General features: G+C 42.7%; 1 protein-coding gene across 3 annotated transcripts in view; it reads right to left on the reverse strand.

Annotated features, from left to right (window-relative positions):
* CRTAC1 (cartilage acidic protein 1) overlaps positions 1-21,730 on the reverse strand; it is a 184,510-nt gene extending 162,780 nt beyond the window's left edge. For all 3 annotated transcript variants that reach the window (XM_069067151.1, XM_069067153.1, XM_069067152.1), the window contains exon 1: positions 21,548-21,730. In XM_069067151.1, coding sequence (XP_068923252.1) covers positions 21,548-21,571 — 24 coding nt within the window. In that variant the 5' untranslated portion in view covers positions 21,572-21,730. The remainder of the gene's footprint in view (positions 1-21,547) is intronic.
* Between the last annotated feature and the right edge of the window lie 1,009 nt (positions 21,731-22,739).

Raw genomic sequence — 22,739 nt, forward strand, 5'->3', positions numbered from 1 at the left:
TATATATATATATATATATATATATATATATATATATATATATATATGGGCCTGGGGATAAGTCTTTCTACCTCCCTTGGTCTTATTTATTTTATCTGCAAAATGAGCAGGTTGGACTAGATTTATGATTGATGACTGATAAACTGGGCCAACAAATCTGTAGCCAATGACCCAGATGTCTTGATTTTCAGGCTAGTATGGATGGTTGAGAAGCACATTGATGCAGTAAGGATAGAAAAGTAGAGACAGAATCAGGAAAATCTGAGTCTGAATCCTCATCTCAGACACTGAGGAGCTGGGTAACCCTGGAAAAGTCATAACCTCTCTGAACCCTGGTGTCTTCATCAGAAAAATGCAGATAATAACAGCAGCAATGCCTCAGGGCTGTTGTGAAGATCAATTGATATAATATATGTCCAGTGCTTTGGAAACCTTAAAGCACTATGTAAATGCCAGATGTAATTACAAATTATAGTAGTAGTAGTGGTGATGGTAGTAGTAGTTGTAGTAGTAGTAGTAGTAGTCACTGTTGTCTTCATTGTCAGAGAAGGAGGAGAAACAGACAAAGGAGAAAGAAAAGAAGCAGGAGGAGGAGAAAGAGCAGAAAAGGAGGAAAATGAATAGGAAATTATAAGAAAAAAAAGGAGGAGACAGAGGAGGAAGATGAGAAGAAAAAGGAGGAGGAAGAAGAAGAAGGGAGACAACAAAGAGAAGGAAGAGGAAGAAATAAGAAAGGAAAAGGCAAAGGAGAAGGAAGGCCAAGGAGAAGAAAGAGGAGGAAAAGAAGAAAGAAAAAGAGAAAAGATTTTCTTAGACTTGGAATCAGGAGCAATCTAAGCTCACCCTGGCTCTGTTACTTACCAGCCAAGTAACACTGAACAAGTCATTTCATTCCTTTGCCTCAGTTTCCTCATCTGTAAAATATGAATAATACTCCTGGCACTCCTTACCTCATAGGGCTGTGGTAGAGAGTGCTTTGTACATCTGAAGTTGCTGTAGAAAAAAGTAAGCCACCATCAATAGTCAGCCTTTTAGGGCAGTTTCTAAGACCAACAATTGTTTGGGGATGACTGAAAGCTGGCAATGTTGCTGCACCATTGATGCCTGCTTGCATGTGAAAGGAAAAGCTGGGAAACATTGCAGCCATTTCTAAAGCTGCTTTTGAAGGGCTGTGGAGCTCAGGCAGACACTTACTAGACACAGGCTTTAAGAAAAGCAGAAGAAAAAGCCAAGGATCCTAGACTGAGCCACAAGAGTAGGCCCAGTCACTGGACGTACATCCAAATGAACAAAAATCTCCAAGCTGGACAAAACAGCGGGGAGAAGAGAAGAGAAGCTTCAGCATATAGAATATTAATGCCCTCAGTTTCTTCTGTATCCTTATTCTGACAAATTCAAAGAACTACAAAGGACAATCCAAAGTGAGAAAATCAGAAAGAGCATAAGGTTTGTTCAACAAATCTTGCTTTGCTAAAACTCATCATCTGTCCTTTTTGCCTCACTTTCTTCCTTTCCTCCTCTCTTAGAGGAAGAGGTGCCCCCACTCCTTTCTGAGGTTACTTTCTACTTGTGTATTGAATTTTCCTGCCTCCTTTGGGATCTTCACTGTCTCCTTTTCTAATTGCTCCTTCCCTTCCACCTTCTATGTTTTTCCCTTCTATTGGTGAAAATAAAAGAAATGTGGTTTTGTAGATTCATTTATCTTCTGCCTTATTTCTTGCCTTCCTTTCCCTGACCAAGGAATCTGGTTATATTCACTGCCTTCAACTAACCACTGGACAGGACCCTAAAGTCATTTAAGTCAAACTCTCACCTAATGGAGGAATCTTCTTAATATCATCCCAGACAGATAGTCATCCTGTCAACACTTCTGAGTGATCAAGAAGCCACTAGGTCACAAGGCAGTCCATTTCATTTTTGGATAGCTCTAACAGAAAGCTCTTTTTTACCCTAAAGTGAAACCTACTGCTAATGACCCATTGTCTCCAGAGGACAGAACCAGGACCAAATGAAATAAATCTCTTCTCTTTTTCTCATATATCAATTATTTCTACTGCCTACTCTCCTATTAATCTCCTTGTATGCTGGCATCTGCCCCCATATAGCTAAGAGAGTCACCAGTGACCTCTTAATTGTCACATATAAAGGCCTTTTTTTCAGTCCTAATTTTTCCTTAACCTCTGTCATTTTTGATACTGCTGACCATTCTCTTCTGTTTGAAGTATTGTCTTTCCCCCTGAACTTGCTTCTTCTGGCTTCACTATGTCTGTCTGTGGTACCATCTTGCAACCACTGTCCCTATCCACAACCTTACCATTTTCTGTGACTTCCTTCTCCTTTACCTCTCATATCCAAACAGTTACCAAGTCCTGTTGAATCTAACTCTGACATATATTGAATCTAACTCTCACATCTGTCCCTTCCTCTCTATCCCTGATATTACTACTATAATACAGGCTTTCATAACTACCAACTCCAATCTCTGTCACCTCCACTCTGGACATCATCCTCCCCTTCTCCCCACCGAAACCTTAGACTCTGCCCCTAGAACTACCTTGGACTCCGACAGGTAAGCTTTTGCTCTATCATGCCTGAAACATGTCCTATACCTCACTTCCCAGGCACCAGTGCCAAAACCATGACACTGTCTTGAATTTCTCACTTTTGTATATTCTCTTCAGTCATTGGATTATAAGCTTCTTGAGGACAGAGGTTCTCTTACTAGCTTGTATTTGTATCCCTAGCATGTAGCACAGTGCTTGGTAGATAATAAATATTTAATAAATGCTCTATCAATCAATCAATATATCTACCTGTTTATCTACTCAGACAATTACAATAGCCTCAGTTAACTCAATAAGCTTTTAAGTACCAAACTATGTGCAAGGAACGATACTAGATGCTGGAACTATAAAGATAAAAATGAAAATCACCCCTGCCTTCAAGGAGCTTCTAGTTTCCTAACAGGCCTTCCAGCTTCTACTCTCTCCTGATATCCCTAAATCTCAAAAAGTTAGAATAGTCCTCAAAGACCATCTAATCCAATGTGTGCCTGACATGTTATATATATGACTTCTACATCATGGCCAACATACATGACCAATACAGCTACTGCTTGAAGAGTTAGTACAAGGCAACCTACTTCCCCCTAAAGTTCTCCATTCTACTTTTACACAGGTTTAATTCTTCCTCACACCAAGTCTGCCTCTGTTATTTCTTGTCCTAGCAATAGTTAATATTTCTCTAGCACCTCCTATAGGCAAGGCACTGGGCTAAGCACAGGGGATACAAAAAGAAACAAGAGATAGTCCCTGCCCTCTATACTTCTCAATGCAGCCTAAGGTCTATTACTCTTTTTTATCATCTCTTACTGTTGACTCTTCCTGAATTTTAGGTCCACTGGGATCTTTATCACATGAATCCTTTCATACCCAGGATCCCTCTCTCCCCATTCCAGCAGTTTGGTTAAAAAAAATCAACTTTGGGGCAGCCAGGTAGCACAGCGAGTAAGAGCACCGGCTCCAGTGTCGGGATGACCTGGGGATAGAATCCGGGCTCAGACACTTTGCACCCACCCAGAAACACCTGGCCGTGTAACCTTGAGCAAGTTACTTAACCCCAATCGCTTAGGGGTAGCCAGGTAGCTCAGTGAGTAAGAGCATTGGCTCCAGTGTCGGGATGACCTGGGGTTCAAATCCAGGCTCAGATACTTAGCACCACACCCAGAAATAACTGGTGTGTAACCTTGAGCAAGTTACTTAACCCCGATTGCTTTAAAAAAAAATCAAGTTCAAAGTTTTACATTTATCCCTATTAAATTCAACCTTATTAGATTTGGCCCATAAATCCAGCCCGGTGAGATCTCTTTGGAGCCTAATTGTAATCCTACATATTAACTATCCTTCCCAGCACAGTGTCCAGCTGGAAATTTGACAAGCATGCCTTTTTTACAAGTCATTGATAAAAATGTTGAATTACATAAGACTAAGAACATATCCCTGGGGTACTCAACAACAGATCTCCATCTAATTTGACTCCAATCCATCACTGATGCCATTTCCACAATAATATTTTTATGCATAAGAACTAGTTATGTCACTCTGCTCAAAAATTCAGGAGTTCCCTGTTGGCCCTTAGTAAATTTCAAATTCCTTTGCCTTTTTCCAGACATCAAGATCTGCATTTCTAATCACCCACTGTACATCTCCATCTCAATGTCCTATCATCACTTCTGGTTCAACATGGTCTAAAGCAGCAGTTCACAAACATTCTGGTCTCAGGACCCCTTTACACTCTTAAAAATTATTGAGGATCCACAAAGAGCTTTTGTTTCTGTGGGTTATGTCATAGATATTACCATATTAGAAAATAAATGTTTTAGTATTATTATAAAAATATTTGTGACCTTGCAGACCCTCTGAAAGAGTCTCAGAGACTCCTAGGGCTTCCCAAACCATACTTTGAGAACAACCAGTCTAAAGAGAAATCATTTTTTTCCTTCATTCAGTCCCCAACTTCCCCACTTCTGCTAACTATACCACTATTTTCCCTATAATTTAGTCTTGCAACTTTGAGATCTTTTACTTCTTCCCTATATCCAATCAGTCAACAAAACCTGTGAATTTGTTCTTAGTTATATCTTTTGGACCTCAACTAACACTCTTCCAACCAATAACAGAATCTGAACATTATTGATGGGCAGAACGCTGGCTTTGGAGTCGGAGGACCTGAGTTTCAATCCTGGTTCTGCCTCTTGCTACTCCTGTGATATTAGATGAGTTACTTTATCTCATTGAGTCTCAGTTTCCTCATCTGTAAAACAAGAGAGTCGGGTTGGGTGACCTCTAGTGTCCTTTGCGGCTCTAGCTCTTATATTAAACCAAATCCTTTCCTGTTTTCAACCAGTTACCCATTTCTACCATTTGTCCTATGGAGCTACCTGTTACATCATTCTGCCCAATGGCATGTAAGCTCCTCAAGGACAGAGACTGACTTGGTCTCTTCATTGTATCTCCACCATTTAGCACAGTGCTCTATACATAATAGGTTCTTGATAAAAGTCAACTGAATTGAACTGAATTTTCATGGAACCAATTAAAGCTTCTAGGTCTTCCAATAATTTTTGGATGTGATTCAGTCATTCCAGTAATGTTATCATCTTGTTCATTTTGGGGCAGAGATCATAGACCACATGACCTCTGGGAAAATAAATTGTAGAGGGCAAGGGACTTTCATTGGGCCCCAGAAAAAAGAAGAAAAAAATGGATGGAAGCATGCCTATTACCAAGAGATCTCCCAGTGCAACTGTTTCCTACAATCTACATTCAACAAATATTTATGGACTTGGATTTACACAAAATATAAACAAGAGAGTGATTCATTACTTTACCAAAAGATTTACCAAAAGATTCATGAGAACCTTTAGCAAGTTCTCCTAGTGCATTTTAAATGATCAGTTTATAAAAATTTGATTCACAGAAACTTTTTAGGAGTGTATCTGGCACATGGCGTCTCTGTATTATTCTATTCCCCATTTCAGATATTTGGCTTGCTTCCACTACGGATTTTTCACACACCCTCGGGGAAGCTTGCTCTCTTACAACTCAGTTGCCCAAACTCTGAAATAGAGATTGTGTACAAGTCCAAAGTGTTATTATATCCTACTTGCTGAAAGCTAGGTCCACCCACATAGTTATCTTTCCAGGAGGGTAGTGAGAATGGAGAGACAATACAGAAACCACCAAGAGGCAATGGATGCCTCTTACCTTTGTAAGATGGAAAAATAATTTATACCCAAAAGAACACTGGATTTGGAAGCAAAAGACCTGGTTTGAATCTTGGCTCTGTTACTTACTACCTGGTGGCCCTGGTCAGGTCATATACCTTCTCTGAGCATCATCATTAAAAAATGGGGAGGTTGGACTGAGGTCCCTTCCAAAATCTATGATCCAATTCCTGCTAAGGGCACGGGAATAGTGACATACATAAAGCTGGTGCTATATGGATAATAGATGATCAAATAATTGTGGATTTATTGATGGAGTTCCCATGGATGCTTCGAAGATGCTAATGAATTACAAAGGTTTTAGACTATCTACAAACATTAACTTAACTGTTAATGTTTAAGATTCATCATCTCCACCCAACAAAGAACAAGTGGACACACTACAGAAAGAACTGAACCACTTCCACTGAATACTGGAATACCCCTAAAAAAGTGTTTGGTACTGTAGGTAGACCCTAGAGAAAGGAAGAATAGAGAGAGAGAGATGGATAGGAAGGACACAGGACAAGGTCTGGAGGTGTAGGATCTATACCTATGCAGGGAATTATGACATTATGCAGCCATCAGGGAATTTGATGGGGATTATCACTGGTACAAAGAAGAACTAATTAGCAAAGTATAAGAAGAAAATGAGAGGACAGCTAAGTGGTGCAGTGACTAGAGCACCAGCCCTGGAGTCAGGAGGAGTTCAAATCCAGCCTCAGACATGCAACACTTACTAGCCAAGTGACTTTGGGCAAGTCAATTAACCCCAACTGCCCTGCCCTCCCCTCTCCAAAAAAGCAAAAAAAAGGAAGAAAAAAATGGGTATTAAAATTAAGATGGGAAAGGTATATTAGGAGAAAGAATATGGAGATGCTAAGAGGGTCCACTGACCCACTGCATAAATCATTTCTTTTTTTCTGAGCCTCAGTTTCCTTGTATATAGCAATAAGATAATAAAAACCTAATATAAAGATGTTCAGTACAATTTCTTGGGAGGGGTAACCCTGGAGGCCTGAGAAAAGAAATATTAGAAAACTTGGGAGGAAAGGTTTGAGTAAACGGGGTGGTAGGAGAAAGAAAGAGGGAAAATTATTAAGCAGTCAACAAGCATTTTTGAGTAACTGCTATGTGCCAGGCACCATGAATACAAGTACAGAGAATGAAACAATCCCTATTGGAAAGGAAGTTACATTCTAGCATGGGAGACAAGAAGTATATACATAAATATGGGAGCGCACACACATTTATAAAAAACTATATAAGTATATATATAAATACAAAGTATTTTGTATTAAATCCAAGATAATTTAAATACAAAGTAGTTTGGCAGGGAGAGTACTAGCAATTTTGTGGAAGGGGGAAACAGGACATGATTCATTTAGAACAGAGGTATCAAATATACCAGGCAACAAGGTTGCCTGTAATACTCCCCAGTGGGCCAGAGCAAGATTGAAATGTAATTGGTATCTATTTAATAAAATAAATAAAAATATACTAGAACCCAGATAATGTTGATATGTGGTTTTCTAAGTCAACATGCCACCTGCAAGGATCCTTACTTAGGTCCTGTTTAGCACCCCTGTTTCTATTTGACACCACAGATGTAACAGGTGGTACATAAGCATCTTAAAAGTTTGAAAAGCATCTTGAAGGCTAGAGGTAGTTTATAAGGCAATAAGGAGGAGGAAATGTATGGGAAATGGAGTGTTGTGTGTAAGGAACAATGAAGCCAGTTTGACTGGATTTCAGAGTATAAAAGGGAGAGTGATGTCCAGTGAGGCTGGAAAGATAGATCAGTGCCAGGTTGGGAAAGGCTTTATAAGCTAAACAGAAGTGTTTATATTTGATTCTAGGTACAATGGGAAACCAATGGAGTTGTCTAAACAGAGGAGTAACATGGTCAGATCTATGCTTACGAAAAAATTACTTTGGCAGTATTGTGGAGAACATACTGGAGTGAGAAAGGAAGAAGACCCATGAGGAGGCTATTGCTACAATCTAAGCAAGAGGAAGTGAAGGCTGAAGGTAGTAACTGTGTGAATAGAGAGAATGGGTCACATGCAAGACCCAAAAACAAAATATGGCAACTGATTGGATATGTGGGTGAAGAAAAGTGAAGAGTCAAGGAAAATACCAAAATTATAAACTGGAGAGATTGACAGGATGATGGTACCCTCTAAAGAAATAGGATAGCTTGGAAGGGAAGGTTTGGGGAGAAAGAGAATGATTTCAATTTGGACATGAGTTTGAGATATTTCTGGGACATCCAGTTTGAAACATCCAAAAGGCAACTGTTGGTGTGGAATTGAAGCTCAGGGGAGATACTAGAGCTGAATCTATAGATCTGTGAGTCATGTGCAGAAACTCATGGGAGCTGATGAGGTCACCAAAAGAAAGTGTAAAGAAAGAGAAGGTTTAAGACAGAACAGTTGGAAACAAGGGGCATGATATGGATGACGTACTAGTAAAGGAGGTGGAGATGGAGAAGGAACAGCCAAACAGGTAGGGTGAGAACCAGGAGAGAATGATGTTACAAAACCCCAGAGAGGCCAGCTCATCCAGGAAGAGAGGTCTAATACATCAAAGACATCAAGAAGGATGAGGACTGTGCAAAGACCTACAGATATGGTCATTAACAAACGCCTTTGTGAACTATTCCTCCATAGTGTCCATTTACAGTGGACCACACCATCACATTCCCAGAAGGCATCAGAAGTCACCTCTACCAAAAACTTGAGTAGGAAGATGTTTAGGGATGTTATTTAGGTAATATCTTGACTTAGAAATCTTTTGGTTGCATAGAGCGGTCCGAGGAGCTCAGAGACGATTTTTGTCTATCAAAAAGGTAAATCTCAAGTCTCTCATCACTTTCTGGAAACTAGGATAGGATTCAAGTGAAAATGAACTGATCTCCCATTGTCCCTACCCCAGCAACCAGGTTTAAGTCAAATGAAGAATGCAGTACAGCTGTTTCAATCACCTCTTTATACCAGAACTTCCCTCCACAAGTAGGGCCTTCTAACTCTGGAATATCCCTCAACTTCTCCCATTGGTGGGGAAGAATATCCTTTCTCCCATTGGTGAGCTTCTTTCAGGTCCTCCATTTTGGGGAGGGACCCAAGCAAGTGACCTTCATTCCCTCCCAGCTCTGCCTCTACTTCTGACACTGGAGTTTGCAGGCACTCCCTTCTTCCTTTTTAGCTACCTTTTATGTGTTGCCCTCCATTATAAGAATATAAGTTCCTTGAGGGCAGGGATCCTATTTCTTTTTGCTTATGTTTGTATCCCTAGCACTTAGCACAGTGCCTGGTACATAATAAGCACTTAAGAAATGCTTGTTGCTCACCTACTTGCCAAATGAGGAAGGAAAAAGTAGAAGTAGCTGGCCCAACCCCAGCTGTATCCTAAATGAAGCTTTCCTTGACCATCCCAGGCAGGACAGACCTCTTCATTTGGACTCATTATACATTACATGTAATTTTCTTATGTATGCACTTATATTCTAATTTGGATGCACTGAGAAGCTCAAAGCCCCCTGAGGGGAGAAGATAGATCTTATTTATTTTTGTAACCTCCCCGCACACCAGGACTGTCACTTAGTGCTTTGAATACAATAGATGTTTAATAAATGCTTAGTGAACAAATGAATGACTTCCCAAAGTCTGCATTTCATAGCTGAAAGAGCACAGAAGTGGGGTCAAGGTCAAAAGCATGGGGCTCTAGCCCAAGCTGAGTTACTGTGGGATCTTTGACAAATGTCAATTTCAGTTTCTTCACATACAAAATGAGGGACTTGGCCTAGATCTTTTAAGGTCTTTTCTTGATTTAAAATTCAATTAAAAAGATTTCATTAAGTGTCTACTATGCACAAGGCACTGTGCTCAGTGCTAGACTGTCCACTTATTATGAGTCAAGTGTATTATGCTGGAGCCAAAAAAGCTAATGTGTCATGGGTCCTGGCTTCCAGTAACAAAAAGTTGATAGTCCCTTTGCCCTTGGCACTGGTCAGATCCCATCTGGAGTTCTGTATTCTATAGCTTAAGGAAGATATTTAAAAACAAGAAAGCATCCAGAAGAAGGTGACCAGGATGGTAAAAGACCTTTATCCAGATCATAGAAGTACTGGATGGAGGAAGTAGAGATGTTTTATGTGAAGAAAACTTACAGAAGGTAAGAGCGCTGTCTTCAAGTTTGTTTTTTTTTTTTTAAAGCAATCAGGGTTAAGTAACTTGCTCAAGGTTACACAGCCAGTTATTTCTGGGTGTGGTGCTGAGTATCTGAGCCCAGATTTGATCCAGATCATCCCAACACTGGAGCCAGTGCTCTTACTCGCTGTGCTACCTGGCCGCCCCTGTCTTCAAGTTTTTAAAGGGCAGCCATATGGAAGAGGGATAAATGCTTGTTCATTTGGCCCTGCAAAGCAGAATCAGGAGCAATGTGTGAAAGTTGCAAAGAGGCAAATATTGGCTTGATGTTATGAAAAACCTCCTAACAATTAGGGCCAAGAGTAGAATGGGCTGACTCAGAGGTGGTGAGTCCCCTTTCCTTGGGAATCTTTAAGCAAAGGGCAGATGTCTACTTGAGAGATAAGTTATAATGAGAATTCTAATCATAGATAGGTTGGGCTGGGTGGCTACTGAGGTCTCTTCCAACTTGAAAATTCTGTGATTTTGTTAAAACAAAGTCAGAAATTTGACTGTTGCCACCCTGATTCCATGGTGTAGGCTTACTTAAGAAGGAGTGTATTATGTAGGAAGAACTTAGATCCAGAAACCTGGGTTCAAGTTCTGATCCCACCACTTACACAATCTAGGATAAATTTATATGAGGAAACTAGGGCCCAGAAGGTGTAAGTGACTTGCCTAAAATCACACATGTTGTTAAGTATGAGATATTTATATATTTTCGTATGGGAACAGTTTGGTTGCTGAAGGGGGCAGAGAAAGAACTTTTGTGCATGAAAAACTGATAAAAATCCATGTAAAAAAAACATTTTCTCAAATAAAATGTGAAGAAGTGGCACAGACTGTTAGAAAGGTTGGCAAAAAAACTGACACTCAGATGAATGTATGGGATCTGTTGAAATAACTGGAGCTCCAGGGCATTATGGTCCCTCAGCTCATTTGCATGTGACTGTTTTTACAGTTTGAGAGGTTAACTGACAAAAGAGTAAATCCAAGAACTATTTGGAGTCTATGGGAAAACTAAATCAGTATTGTTGGGTTCATAGATGGTAAAAAGGCGAATTTCTTAAGTTTTCTATCATAAGGGAAAGGTGAGTTCAGTGGCCATCAGAAGGTTCTGATTTCAGGCATTGAGAATATAGGGAAAATCCAACTGTGAAAGAGAAGAGTATAAAGGAACCAGCAGGACAGGCTTCAACTGCTCTTCTGGGAGCCTACTGATTGGAAGACAGCCTTTGCTTTGATGATTGGATGAAAGCAATAGGTGGTACAGTTTCTGGGGAAACTCATTGGAAGAGAATTGAACTTGGAAGCAGTGGAGCTATTGCCCTACAGCCCTATCAGCAGCCTGAGAGGGGAAATCTGTCAGAGGCACCATGTTCTTCTCTACTGACCAAAGGCAGAATTTGTACCTCTTGTACTATTAACTCTGCCTTATTTAATTATTTGTTTGTTTTGGGGATGCGGAAAAAAAAAGGCATGGTTCAATCTGCACTCCAGAGTTCACCAGTGTTCTCTCTGGTGGTGGATAGCATTTTTCATCATGTTGTTCAGTCATGTCTTTTGTGACCCCATTTGGGGTTTTCTTGGCAAAGATACTGGAGTGATTCACCATTTCCTACTCCAGGTCATTTTACAGATGAGAAAAGTGCAGCAAAAGTGGTTAAGTGATTGCCACTTAGGCAACACAGCTAATAAGTGTCTAAGACCAGATTTGAACTCAGATCTTCCTGACTCCAGTGCTGGTGCTCTGTCCACTGCACTGCCTAGCTGTCCTTTTTCAGAAGTGATTTGAATTTTCTTGGACCATTGTATTCACCGAATTTGTTCGCTCTCTCTTAAGAAGAGTCTTGCAGCTGATGGATCGTACTGTACTATCGCCACATTAGCATCAGGGATGGAATTTGAACCCAGATCTTCTAACTCCTGGGCCAGTATTCTTTTTTCCATGTTGCCTCCCTGTGATTTAGTTTCCTTGCATAAAAAATGGGTATTATTATTTAATACCATCTCTACAATGTCAATTTGTTACAGTAGCAAATGAGCTAATTCAATAATAATGATTCAATTCAACAAACATTTATTAAGCACCTACTATATGCAGAGCAGATTACCAAACTCTCCAGGAGGGATATGGTCCCTGGCCACTTGAATTTAAAGTTCTGTAGCAGAAAATAGCAAATACACTAATCAATAACAACAAAAATTAAGAAAAAGCACATTAGAGGTACAACATGCTACCCACATATTTAGAAGGCATTTAGAAGGCATGGTAACTTACAGTTTTCAAATGAACAAGGTGAATTACTTTGAAGAACAGAAAGTAAATAGGGTTTTACTGATAATCTCTAAATTCTCAGATCTTGAGGTATAAGCTCCTGTTACAATTCATTGCTCTGAAACTAAAAAGTATTGGGTAAATGTTCTTGGCCAACATGCCATTAATACTAGTGTTGTGACCTTAGGGAAGTCACTTCAACTTTCTGGGCCTCAGTTTCCTCGACTGTAAAATGAAGGCATTGGACTGGATGATCTATCTCCAAGGTCCCTCTCAGCTCCAAATTCCATGAAACCCGGATTCAATTCAATAAATATTTATTATCTACTATGTGGAAAGTGCCATATTAAAAGCTTGAGAGATTAAGATTTTTTAAAAATGACACAGTCCCTCCCCTCAAGCAGTTTATAATCCTGTAAATATAGTTGTTCATTTGTGTCTGACTGTTTATGATCATATAGGCCATAGCACGCCAATGCTTTCCATTGGGTTTTCTGGGCAAAGGTACCAGAATGGTTTTGTTGTTTCCTTCTCCAGCTAATTTTGCAGATGAGGAACTGAGGTAAATAGGGTTAAGTGGCTTGCCCAGGATCACACAGCTAGTAGTGTCTGAGGCTGGATTTGAACTCAGGTCTTCTTGATTTCAGGCCCAATACTCTATCCTCTGAGCAACCCAGTTGCCTTCAGAGTGTATATAATTTGCAAACAATTAGGTACATCTAAATTAGAAAGAAATAACAGTCAAAGCTTGGTCCAAAACAAAGACTTTTTTATTAAGAAATTTTGAAGAATGAGAGATCACTTTTGACTGGGAGAGCTGGTAGGATCAGGGAAGGTTTCATAGAGGAAATAGCACCTAAATTGGACTCTAAAAAAAGAGAAGAAATTTATCAGTAAGAAATGGGGGGGGGGTATATTCTAATCAGGGGGAATGGCCTGTGTAATGAGAGAGAGAGAGAGACAGAGAGAGAGAGACAGAGACAGGATCAGCTTAGAGAATAGCTAATACTTCTATTTGGCTAGAATATACCATACATGAAGAATACTGTAAAAATCAGGCCAGGAAGGCAGGTTGAAGTCAGATCACAACAGACCTCAAATGTCAGGCTGAGAAATATATTTTATCCTGTAGACAATGGGGAGCTACTAAAGGTTGTTGTTTTTTTTTAAGCAGGGAAGTGCCAAGGTAGCTTGGACTTTTGTATTAGGAGATTTTGGCAGCTATGAGAAGACTGGGAGACATGGCAAACAGGGAGCTAGTTAAAATACCATTTCAAAGTCCTTAGAACCTCTTGTCTGTAGGTATATAAAGTGGAAGGGATAGATGCAAGGGATTGTAGAGATAGAATTGACTGGAATTGGCAAATGATATATGCTGGGGTTGGTATATATGGGAGAGTGAAGAAAAAGATGACCCTGAGATAAGGTTTTGGACTTTGATGACAGGGAGAAAGTGGTATCATTATAAATAAGGAAGTGAGGAGAAGTGGTAGGTTGGGAAATGCAAGAAGTCAGTTTGAGAACATGTTGAGTTTGAGGTATGGACAGGATATCCCAATGGATGGGTCCAGACTATCAGCAATACAGAGCTGGGATTCAGGGGAAAGAATGAGGCTGAAAACAATACACTTACTATGATAAAGACAGTGTGGTAGATGGAGTGTACTTCTGTAACGGTAAATCACCACCTAAATGTGATTATTATAATTTTCTTACAGTCCCACCGACCGCGATGGGCTGCACCGCCTGAGCTCTTTAACAGATTCCTGTGACCTTGTCACCATGCTTGTCAAGAGAAAACAAAGATAACAGTAACTGGAAACAACAGGAAGGGTCATTTTACACTCTCTACACTTAGGATTCTTCTGTGGCTAATTAAAGTAATATGTCAAAACGTCCCTCGAAAGAGATCTTTAAGAATATGCCTGTTCAGTAAACAAGGTTTGTACTAATTAATAACACCCTTCCCCATTCTTCATGGAAGTTCCATGCAGGACCGTCTCTCTTACAGAGATGGCTGAGGAGGAAAAGGATGAAGGAGGAGTTCCCATATCCCTTTCTCAGTGGGGACAGGTCCAGTCATTTGTCATCTGTGTAGCTCTCACTTTCTCCTCCGGATGTTGATCAGATTTCCTGGGATGGAACCAACATGCAGGGCCAAGGAACTGGAATATCTCCAAGAATGAAATGCTTTGCTTCTTATGAAGTCAACATGATTTCTTTCAAGGAAAAATCCCTTACGTTAAAAAAAAAAAGCGTCTACTTAGGGTTTCTGAAGGACAAATCTTCTGGCTTTTCTTATTAAAAACACCAACTATACTTATTCTTTGACCGTCAGCATGTAGGCACCCACACCCAAGCAAAGCAGAGAGTAGACACACTATACAAAGAAACAAGAGCCTGATGGGGAGAAATGACTGGCCTAAGATTATATACAATGAGTCAGTGGCAGAGACAGGAATAGAACTCTCCAGACTCCTATTAGTAGAACCATTTGGACGTCCTTCTGTAGACCATGATGGGAAAATTTACTCCAGTGTCAGAGAATGCTTGGGTGGGAAACTGCCTTACAAGATACAGTGGCATACAATACCATCTCTCTTCTCACCACCCCCATCTTAGACCACATATCGTGACTTTAGCCCACATCTTTTCACCATTTACTCTTCTATTTCCAATTTATTTCACTTCCAACTTGAAAAAACGTTATACTTGATATAGTCTCCACTTATACACAGGCTTCTCACTTTATGTATGGACCAGAGTTTATGACCTCAGCAGTAGTGAATGATCAATATCATACAATCTCTATAAGAAAAAAAAAAGTATCTGGGCTTATATCCCCTATACCTATACTGAGGTAATATCCACTATAGTGAGGCAACCAATAAGGCTCTCCATGTAATGAGAAGGCCACTGACTGGACATGTAAACCCATATCTACAGAATGCAGGAGACATGGAATCCCCAGATGCTGTCAGTACTCCTAAAATATTGTGCCCTCAGGAAGGCTTCTTCCAACAGAAGGATCCTTCCCTAAGAATCAGTAGTTCAATGTTGTCCATCACAACCTGAGTTATACCTATAAAATTTAACTTCCAAAGGAAGGGAGTACTCACAAATGAAAATTCCAGGGGGTAAGCATGGATAACAGATTAAGAGGTCCTGGTGAATGACCCTTTCACATAAAGTCATAACTTCTAGTTTTTGTGCTTGGGGCAAGCAGCACAAAACACTTAATCAAATCTATTTCTAAAAGACAAATTCAGTTGGAGAGATCAATGTTGTTGTTGAGTCATTTTCAATTGTGTGCAACTCTTCTTAGCAAAGACACTGGAGTGGCTTGCTATTTCTTTCTCCAACTCATTTTACAGGTAAAGAAACTAAAGCAAACAGGGTTAAGTGACTTGCCCAGGGTCACACAGCTACTAAGTGTCTGGGGCCAGATTTGAATGCAGGAAGATGAGTATTCCTGATTTCAAGTCCAATTCTCAATCAACTACACCACCTAGCTGCTAGAGAAGGGGTACAGCAACCCTAAAACCCCAACCCCTCTGGGTAAAGACCCTGAAGATCCTCCTAGGGAGGCTTCCTTGAGAAGGGATAGGAAAGGTACAACATGATTATCTGGAGTGTAACTGCAGGGGGAGGAAGTTCACTATATGGTGGCTATAGTTAAAACTAATAATTCTTGCCATTCTCAGTTGTTTCTAGCTGCAGAAGAGACACAAGTACAATCAGTACCCTGGGGCAAACCCCCAATATAGCTCTTTCTATATGAATTCTAAAGTATAGCTGCAAGTAGAGGGCATTCTTACATCTCATTCTTACACTTCTGGCTTTACCTGTTAGGAAGGAAGGAAGCATATATTAAGTACCTACTATGTGTCAGGCACTCTACTGAGAGCTTTAGAAATATTACCTCATTTGATCCTTAGAACAGGTAGGTATGATTATTACCTCCATTTTACATTTGGGGAAACTGAGGCAAATAGCCGTTATGTGACTTGCCCAGGGGAAAACCCCAGTGAGTCAGCAAAGAGTGGTCATAGCTGTGAGGTAACTCCATCTGAGGAGAAAGCAAAAGGAATGGTCCCTCATGAAACTTCAGGCTTGTTGAACATACAACCAGTCCACTCCAACATTTCCTCAGAATGCTAGTACCAGAATTATATTCTCCAAGGTTCTACATCCTCAATTCATTACTTATCTCTTGGGTCAAGAGTTGAGAATTCAGGCCCAGATTCTTTCGAGTGTCCTTATGGCTGAGAGCCCCTGGGAGTAATCCTAGCCATATGCTCCATAAGCTCCTCTTAGAATTAAAGCCCAAGATAACCCTGCCCTGGCTTTCTTACCTCCAAGTCTGCCAAGAAGGCTAAAAGTCTGAACTGGCAACCTTCAGGTATGCCAAGAAACCCTAGCTCCCATCCTCATCACATAAATCCCTAGCTAGCACATTGAGGATGTAAAGACAAAACAAACTGCTCATTTCAGATTCTGAGATTAGAAAGTCACTATTCCCCTCCCAGTGGAGGCAAGAAGAAAGGAGACTGTGCTCAGTCCTGGCATTGGACCTTAGGGCAATCCATAGAAAAATCTGCATTTTGTGAGATTCCCTCCGCAGGGGCTCATGCCTCTTTCTCCTCCTCTCCATTTTTTAAGTCAAGGCTCTAGTTACACCTTGAAAGAACTATTGTAATTACCCTTCCAATTCTGAAAAATTATTTATTCTTCTTCCAATCCTAAAAGCACAACTCTGACCCTATCTCTCCTCTGCTCCAAAGCCTTTAGCGGGCTCCCTACTGCATACACTTCAGATTCCTTCATCTGGCATTCAAAGCCCTCTATGATCAATCTTTTCTTCACTATCCAGTCATTTGCTAGTTTGTGACCTTGGATAAGTCACTTGACCTCTCTTATCTCTCTCAGTTTCCCCATCTATAAAATGAAATTGGAATAAATGACCTCTAAAGTTCTCCCCAGCGCTAATATTCTCTAATTCTACTCTTTCCCTTCACTGAAACCAGATTGTTGTAACCTAACATGCTCTATGATTTCCTGATTCTTCAGCTTTGCTCACACTGCCCCTTTCACATGGAATGTCCTGTCTGTTTCATTCTTACCCATCCTTCAAGGGCATCTGAGCTAGGTAGCTCATCTCTGACCCTCTCAGTTGAGAATCTCTTCCTCCCCTAAAATGTCAATCACATTGTTCTTTCTTATTCCATCTTGTATCATAATTTTCTAGGAACTTGTCTTATCTCACCAAAAGACTATAAGCTCTTGGAGGGCAGACATTATCTCCCATTCTATGTTTCCTTATTTATTGAATGACTGAACAAAGAGGAATCAGTGGTTTGTTGCATGGTTGGTAGTCATACACACTGATGCCAGGAGCTTCCATAAGCCACACAACAAACAGAATTTGTTCCCCAATTTATCACAGTTTAGGTTGGATGGCTCAAGTTGCAAAATGGAAACAGGAAACATTAGGTCACTAATATTAAGCACAGTAGTGGTAAGGAATGGGTTAAACTGACAAGGTAGCAGTAAAGCTTCCAGCAGTGTATATTGCCCTACTCCCATCTTTAAAGGGATTAGAGCTCTAGGGGAATCCCATTAACATTCTGCCTTCTGCCTTTGACATTGTCCTGTGGAACCCACAAGACATCTCTCAGTGAGTTCCTTCCTATTCCAACAGACCTCCTTGGTCAAGGATCAGGAAGAATTCTCTTAGACTGGTTCCAGACAGAACAATATTAAGGAAAAAGTAGGATATTTCCTATTCTGCCCATATACTTTGGGGGAGAAAAAAGACAGATTGTTTGTTCACCGAAGACTTTTCTGAAAAATGGATTAAGACAATTTGGGAGATGGAAAAAAAAAAAAAGAAAACAAGGACAGAGGGAAAAGATATAGTGAGAAAGGCTCAAGATTAGGAGTCAGAAGACAGGCGTCTGACTATTGTTCTGCCATTTACTGCTTACCTGTATGACCTTGGACCAGTCACTTGCCCTTTGGGGGCTCCAATTTCCTTATCAATAAAAAGAGGGCACCGAATTAGACAAATTCTATGGCCCCCTCCAGGTTGAAATCTATGACCCTATGAAAAACATATAGTAGGCATGAATAGGATTTTCTCTCTGAGTTATGAGAATAGTACCTCCTCCTCATCCAATTTGCATAATCAAAGTGTGGGGGGTGGGTGGGAAGTGCTCCCTTCTCCAACTAAACAAAAACATCACCAAACTTCTTGTCTGTTCCTCTTTATTGAGGTCTGGTTATGTTTGGAATACTGTAGGAAGATGTGTCTCCTGCTCTTGACTAGTTTTAAAAGGAAAAAGGACCAGAGCCTCATTGAGCACAAAGGAATGATCACAGCAAGGGGGCAGAGCTGAGCCAATACATCATAGCATTTTTTGCAGCACTGTGGGGGGGCACTCCCCACATTTACCTAATCATACACTGAAGCACCATTTGGCAAAGTTTAGGGTAAATGTGGCCCCTTGTGAGTATAATGAGTAAGAGCAAGAAAGGAGAAGTCATAAGTCACTCACCTTTGTGGGGTAAGGAAAGAAATCCAAGAACCAGTTGTCCTTGAAGCCCCTGAGCTACCTCAAGTTGCCTGACCCATACAGAATCGAAGGGAGCTCAGGGAACTGCTCTACCATCACCGATAATAACCTACATTTATTTTGTGTTTAGAGGATTTGCAAATCACTTTCCTCAAAACAATTCTTTAAGGGTAGGTAGTATAAATGGACTCATCCCCATTTTACAGATAAGGAAATGGATCCTCAATCAATCAAAAAGTACTGAAACACCTGCTACATGCCAGAGAAGCTGTCCATGGCCACAATGCTAGGGAGTTTTGAAAACCCATTGGACTCCAGATCCAAGACTCTCTCCATTATGACATGCTGCCTCAACACAGGCATATTTTTTTTAGACTTGATGGTTTGTCTCCTGAAAAGTTAGTGGAAGGAAAAATAACATTGGAACTCTCGCCCTAAAAATATAAAGGCAGTCAAGCCACAAAATTAATAATAATGAAGTGTTATATAAATGGCAGATATTATGTTACAAAGAACATAACATATAGCCTATCATCTGAGCAAGGTAGTAAAGGTATTGTTTCCCCTATTTTATAAATAAGGAAACAGGGGTCAGAGAGGTCAAGGGATTTGCCCAAGGTCACCAGCTTATAACCCTTAGATAGGGTAGAGGGAATGTGGCCAGGATTTATTTCCAGAATTTCTGACTCTAAGTCCATTGTTCTTTTAATTATGCCACATTATCTCTTTAAAGGTATTCCCCAGGAGTAGTCTCCCTGAATTTCATAATTGAACATCAGAGTACCAAAAAATAAACATCAGGCACAGCCTAGATGTAGACACTAAGAGAGGGCGAATCGAGCAGGTATTTAGCTGCACAAATTCCCAGTGGCGTGATGGTCCTGGGAAACAGACCAGGAAGGTGTCAATTGCAGGTACAAGGATGATGGAGTTAGTTTTCTGGGAGTATAGAGGGCGTACTCACACAGCCTCCAGCCTGAAATAGCCTTACTAGGAACATATGACAACCACCAATGTCCATAGATAGGGCAAAGGCAACAGGATTCATTCAAAAGCAAGTTGTGATTGAGTTTCGAGTAAAAATTCGGAGCAGGTATCCCTTCTTCTTCTATACAGGTGTGAACCTTCCCCCAAAGTTCCTGTTTTTCAACTGGTGGTAATGAAATTGGAAACATACTAGGGGTGATGTCCCTATTTCCTTTCTGCTGCCTTGGTAAACTCACTTTAGAACCTGTTGTTTAAAAAAAAAAAAAGGGATTTTCTTTACTAGGAAAAGAGATTAACTCTCCCAGGAGAGCCATGTTGGAAGTGACTGGATGATTCCAGCCCTCAATCCTTTCCAAAGATTGGTTTATGTGGTAATGTTGTTCTTTATATCAGGTTTAATTAAGGATTTACCATCCCTGGTCCTAACCCATCATGGCATTCAGCGCCAGGGCTCCCAATGATGTCTCTTCTTTTTTTCCAGACAACGTTCTGCCAAGTGCCTAGTCCCTTGTCTTTCCTTTTTCCTTTGGGCCTGGCTCCAGTTCTGGAAGTCCTGCAGCTTGGCCCAGAAGAAACCTCAGCTAGGACTCAAGAACACACCTATCCCCATGTCTACCCCCAAGCTTCTGGTTCCTTCCTTGCTTAAGAGTTGGGTTCCCCCGCAGTGCCACATGGGAGCCAGATACTTGGGGCATCAAAATATCGGGACCTCTATTAGTTTAGGTTCCATGGCCATTTACACCTGCCATACCTGAATCTCTTCTGCATGCCCACACACCCCTGCAAAGTCTGACAAGAGCTCCTGACCACTGCTGGTAGGATCCCATCCAGGGGGAGATGACTTAGGATTCCTGAGTTCTGCTCTGCAGAAATAGGACTCTCATAGGACTCTTCAACTCATACATAGACCATGGAGTCCTCTGCATTGCTGGGCATGCCCCCAAAATCCAGGCTTTCTTGTTCCCCACCCCTCTCCACTAAGCTACCCCCCTCCCCCAGAGGCAACTTAGTTTCCTCTAGTAAACCAGCAATCTAGCTTGTCAGAGGCAGGCTCAATGCTAGACCACACCTCAGTCCAAGCAGAAGAGGCTGGCTGTGGGAGCTCAAGCAGTAATAGTATGTGGAGCTGGGGCTCAGCAGCTGTACATCACACAGCTCCATGCCTAAGGGAGCTTTTCTTCCCAAGGGAGAGCTCCAGCCCCTCCGGGGTATGCCAATGACTAGAGGCACATACATCCTGGTCAGGCACTAGAGCTTCCAAAGCAGGGGGATTGAGACCGCCCTAATCAGTCACTTCCCGACTACCCCAGCTCAGTCTTCTTCACCTGCTTCTCTCCCTTCACCTCCACTCTCTCCTATAGCCAGCACCCCCTCCCCAAACATCTGACCTCCAACAATCCCCCCTCACCTTCTTCCTCATCCTTCCCAATCTCATCACCTCTCTTCTCTTTTCCTCTTCCCCATTCCATAGCTCCCCCTTTCTCCAATGATTTCCTCTCCCACATCCCCCCGTATGGCTTGTCTCTAGCCAAAAGATAAGGGTTCAAGAACCCCGCGCCCCTTTTCAAGTTGAGAGAGAAGCCGCTGCCTCCTCCTCCTCCCCCCTTCGCTCACCCCAGCTGCCATCCCTGCTGCCCAGCTTGGGGGAATTGGCTGGGGGGGAGGGAACGGTGGAAGGATGGGAGAAACTTTCTCCATCGGAAGGTGGGGGGTGGGGGGGAGAGAAAGGTTCAAGGGGCAGCCTGGTACTTACGGGGCCATCCGCTCCGGGTGCCATCCTCACTGCCCCCTCCGCCCCCCGCACCGTCTGGGGGCGACGGGTCGCGGAGACAGGGCGGGCGCTCGCCTCCTTCCAGCTCCCTGTCCCGGCCCTGGGCTCGTCTCAACCCTCTCGCCCCGACGCCGCTCTGCTTTATACAACTCCACTCGAGCGCGCCCAGGCTTATGTAAAGGCTGGCGGAGACAGGCAGCCAATGGCTGGAGAGCCGGGGGGTGGGGAGCGGGGGGCGGGAGGGAGGGATCGGCCAATGGCAGGAAAGGGAATTCGGGGAGGGGGGGACATTGGGGAGGGGGGCAAAGGGGCCGCCTCCCCGCGCTGATTTAGTAGCCGGGATTGCGGTGGCAGTCGGCGGCCAGGCTGGCCCGGGAGCTGGAGCGGGAGCGGCGGCCTCGGGGGCGGGGGGCAAGCGAGCGCTCCTCCCCGGTACAGCGAGCGCTCCCCGCAGCCACGTCTCGTAACCTTCAGGAGGCAGCAGGGCCTGGCGAGAAGAGGGGCGGGGGAAGAGGGCTCCTCCTGGGGCTGTGGTCCCTGAAGCTGTCTCCAGTTGGGAGCTGGAGTCCACCAAGAGAGGAACCAGCCGGGAAGCCAGGGGAGGGGACTCCAGGGACTGGGTCCCTCCGGCGGGCTGCGCCCGGAGAGACAGTAGTGGCTACTGGAGCGCCCCTACCTGCCTTCCTCGTTTCCCCCTCCGGTAAAGATCAGTCTCTCGCCTCCGGCAGGACCCCGGGGCCAAGCCCGTCTGGAGCGGGCGCTGGAACCACGCTGATAGCGAGATTCCGGGCTGCGGAGCCGGAGAGCAGAGCCAGATCTTTATCCGGTCTGGGGGACGTGCCCGAGTCCCTCCCGGGAACTGTTTAGTATGGAGGGAAGGCCTCCACCGACGGCTCCGGGGGGCGGGGAGCGAGCAGTGCGGGAGGAGGAGTGGGGAAGGCGGTGGCAGCGGCTGCTGCTGCCGGCTGGACTCCTCCGACAAGAGCACAGAGCCCGGCCAGTCCCAAGAGCGCGCCACTGAGCCCCAGCGCCCTCGCGGTGGGCTGGCCCTGCTCTGGTCCCGGGCACCAAGACCCCACCAGGCCCTCTTTTACTGGTGCGCGCTGGTAGTTCTTTCCCTAAAGTATCTACTGCAGAGGGCATGGGAGGATTCTCGTCTGTTTCTGAAGCATGG

Source organism: Petaurus breviceps, unplaced genomic scaffold, assembly GCF_028583685.1.
Source record: "Petaurus breviceps papuanus isolate PSGF00001 unplaced genomic scaffold, PetGlider_PUasm1.0 90740, whole genome shotgun sequence".
Classification (NCBI taxonomy): Eukaryota; Metazoa; Chordata; class Mammalia; order Diprotodontia; family Petauridae; genus Petaurus; species Petaurus breviceps.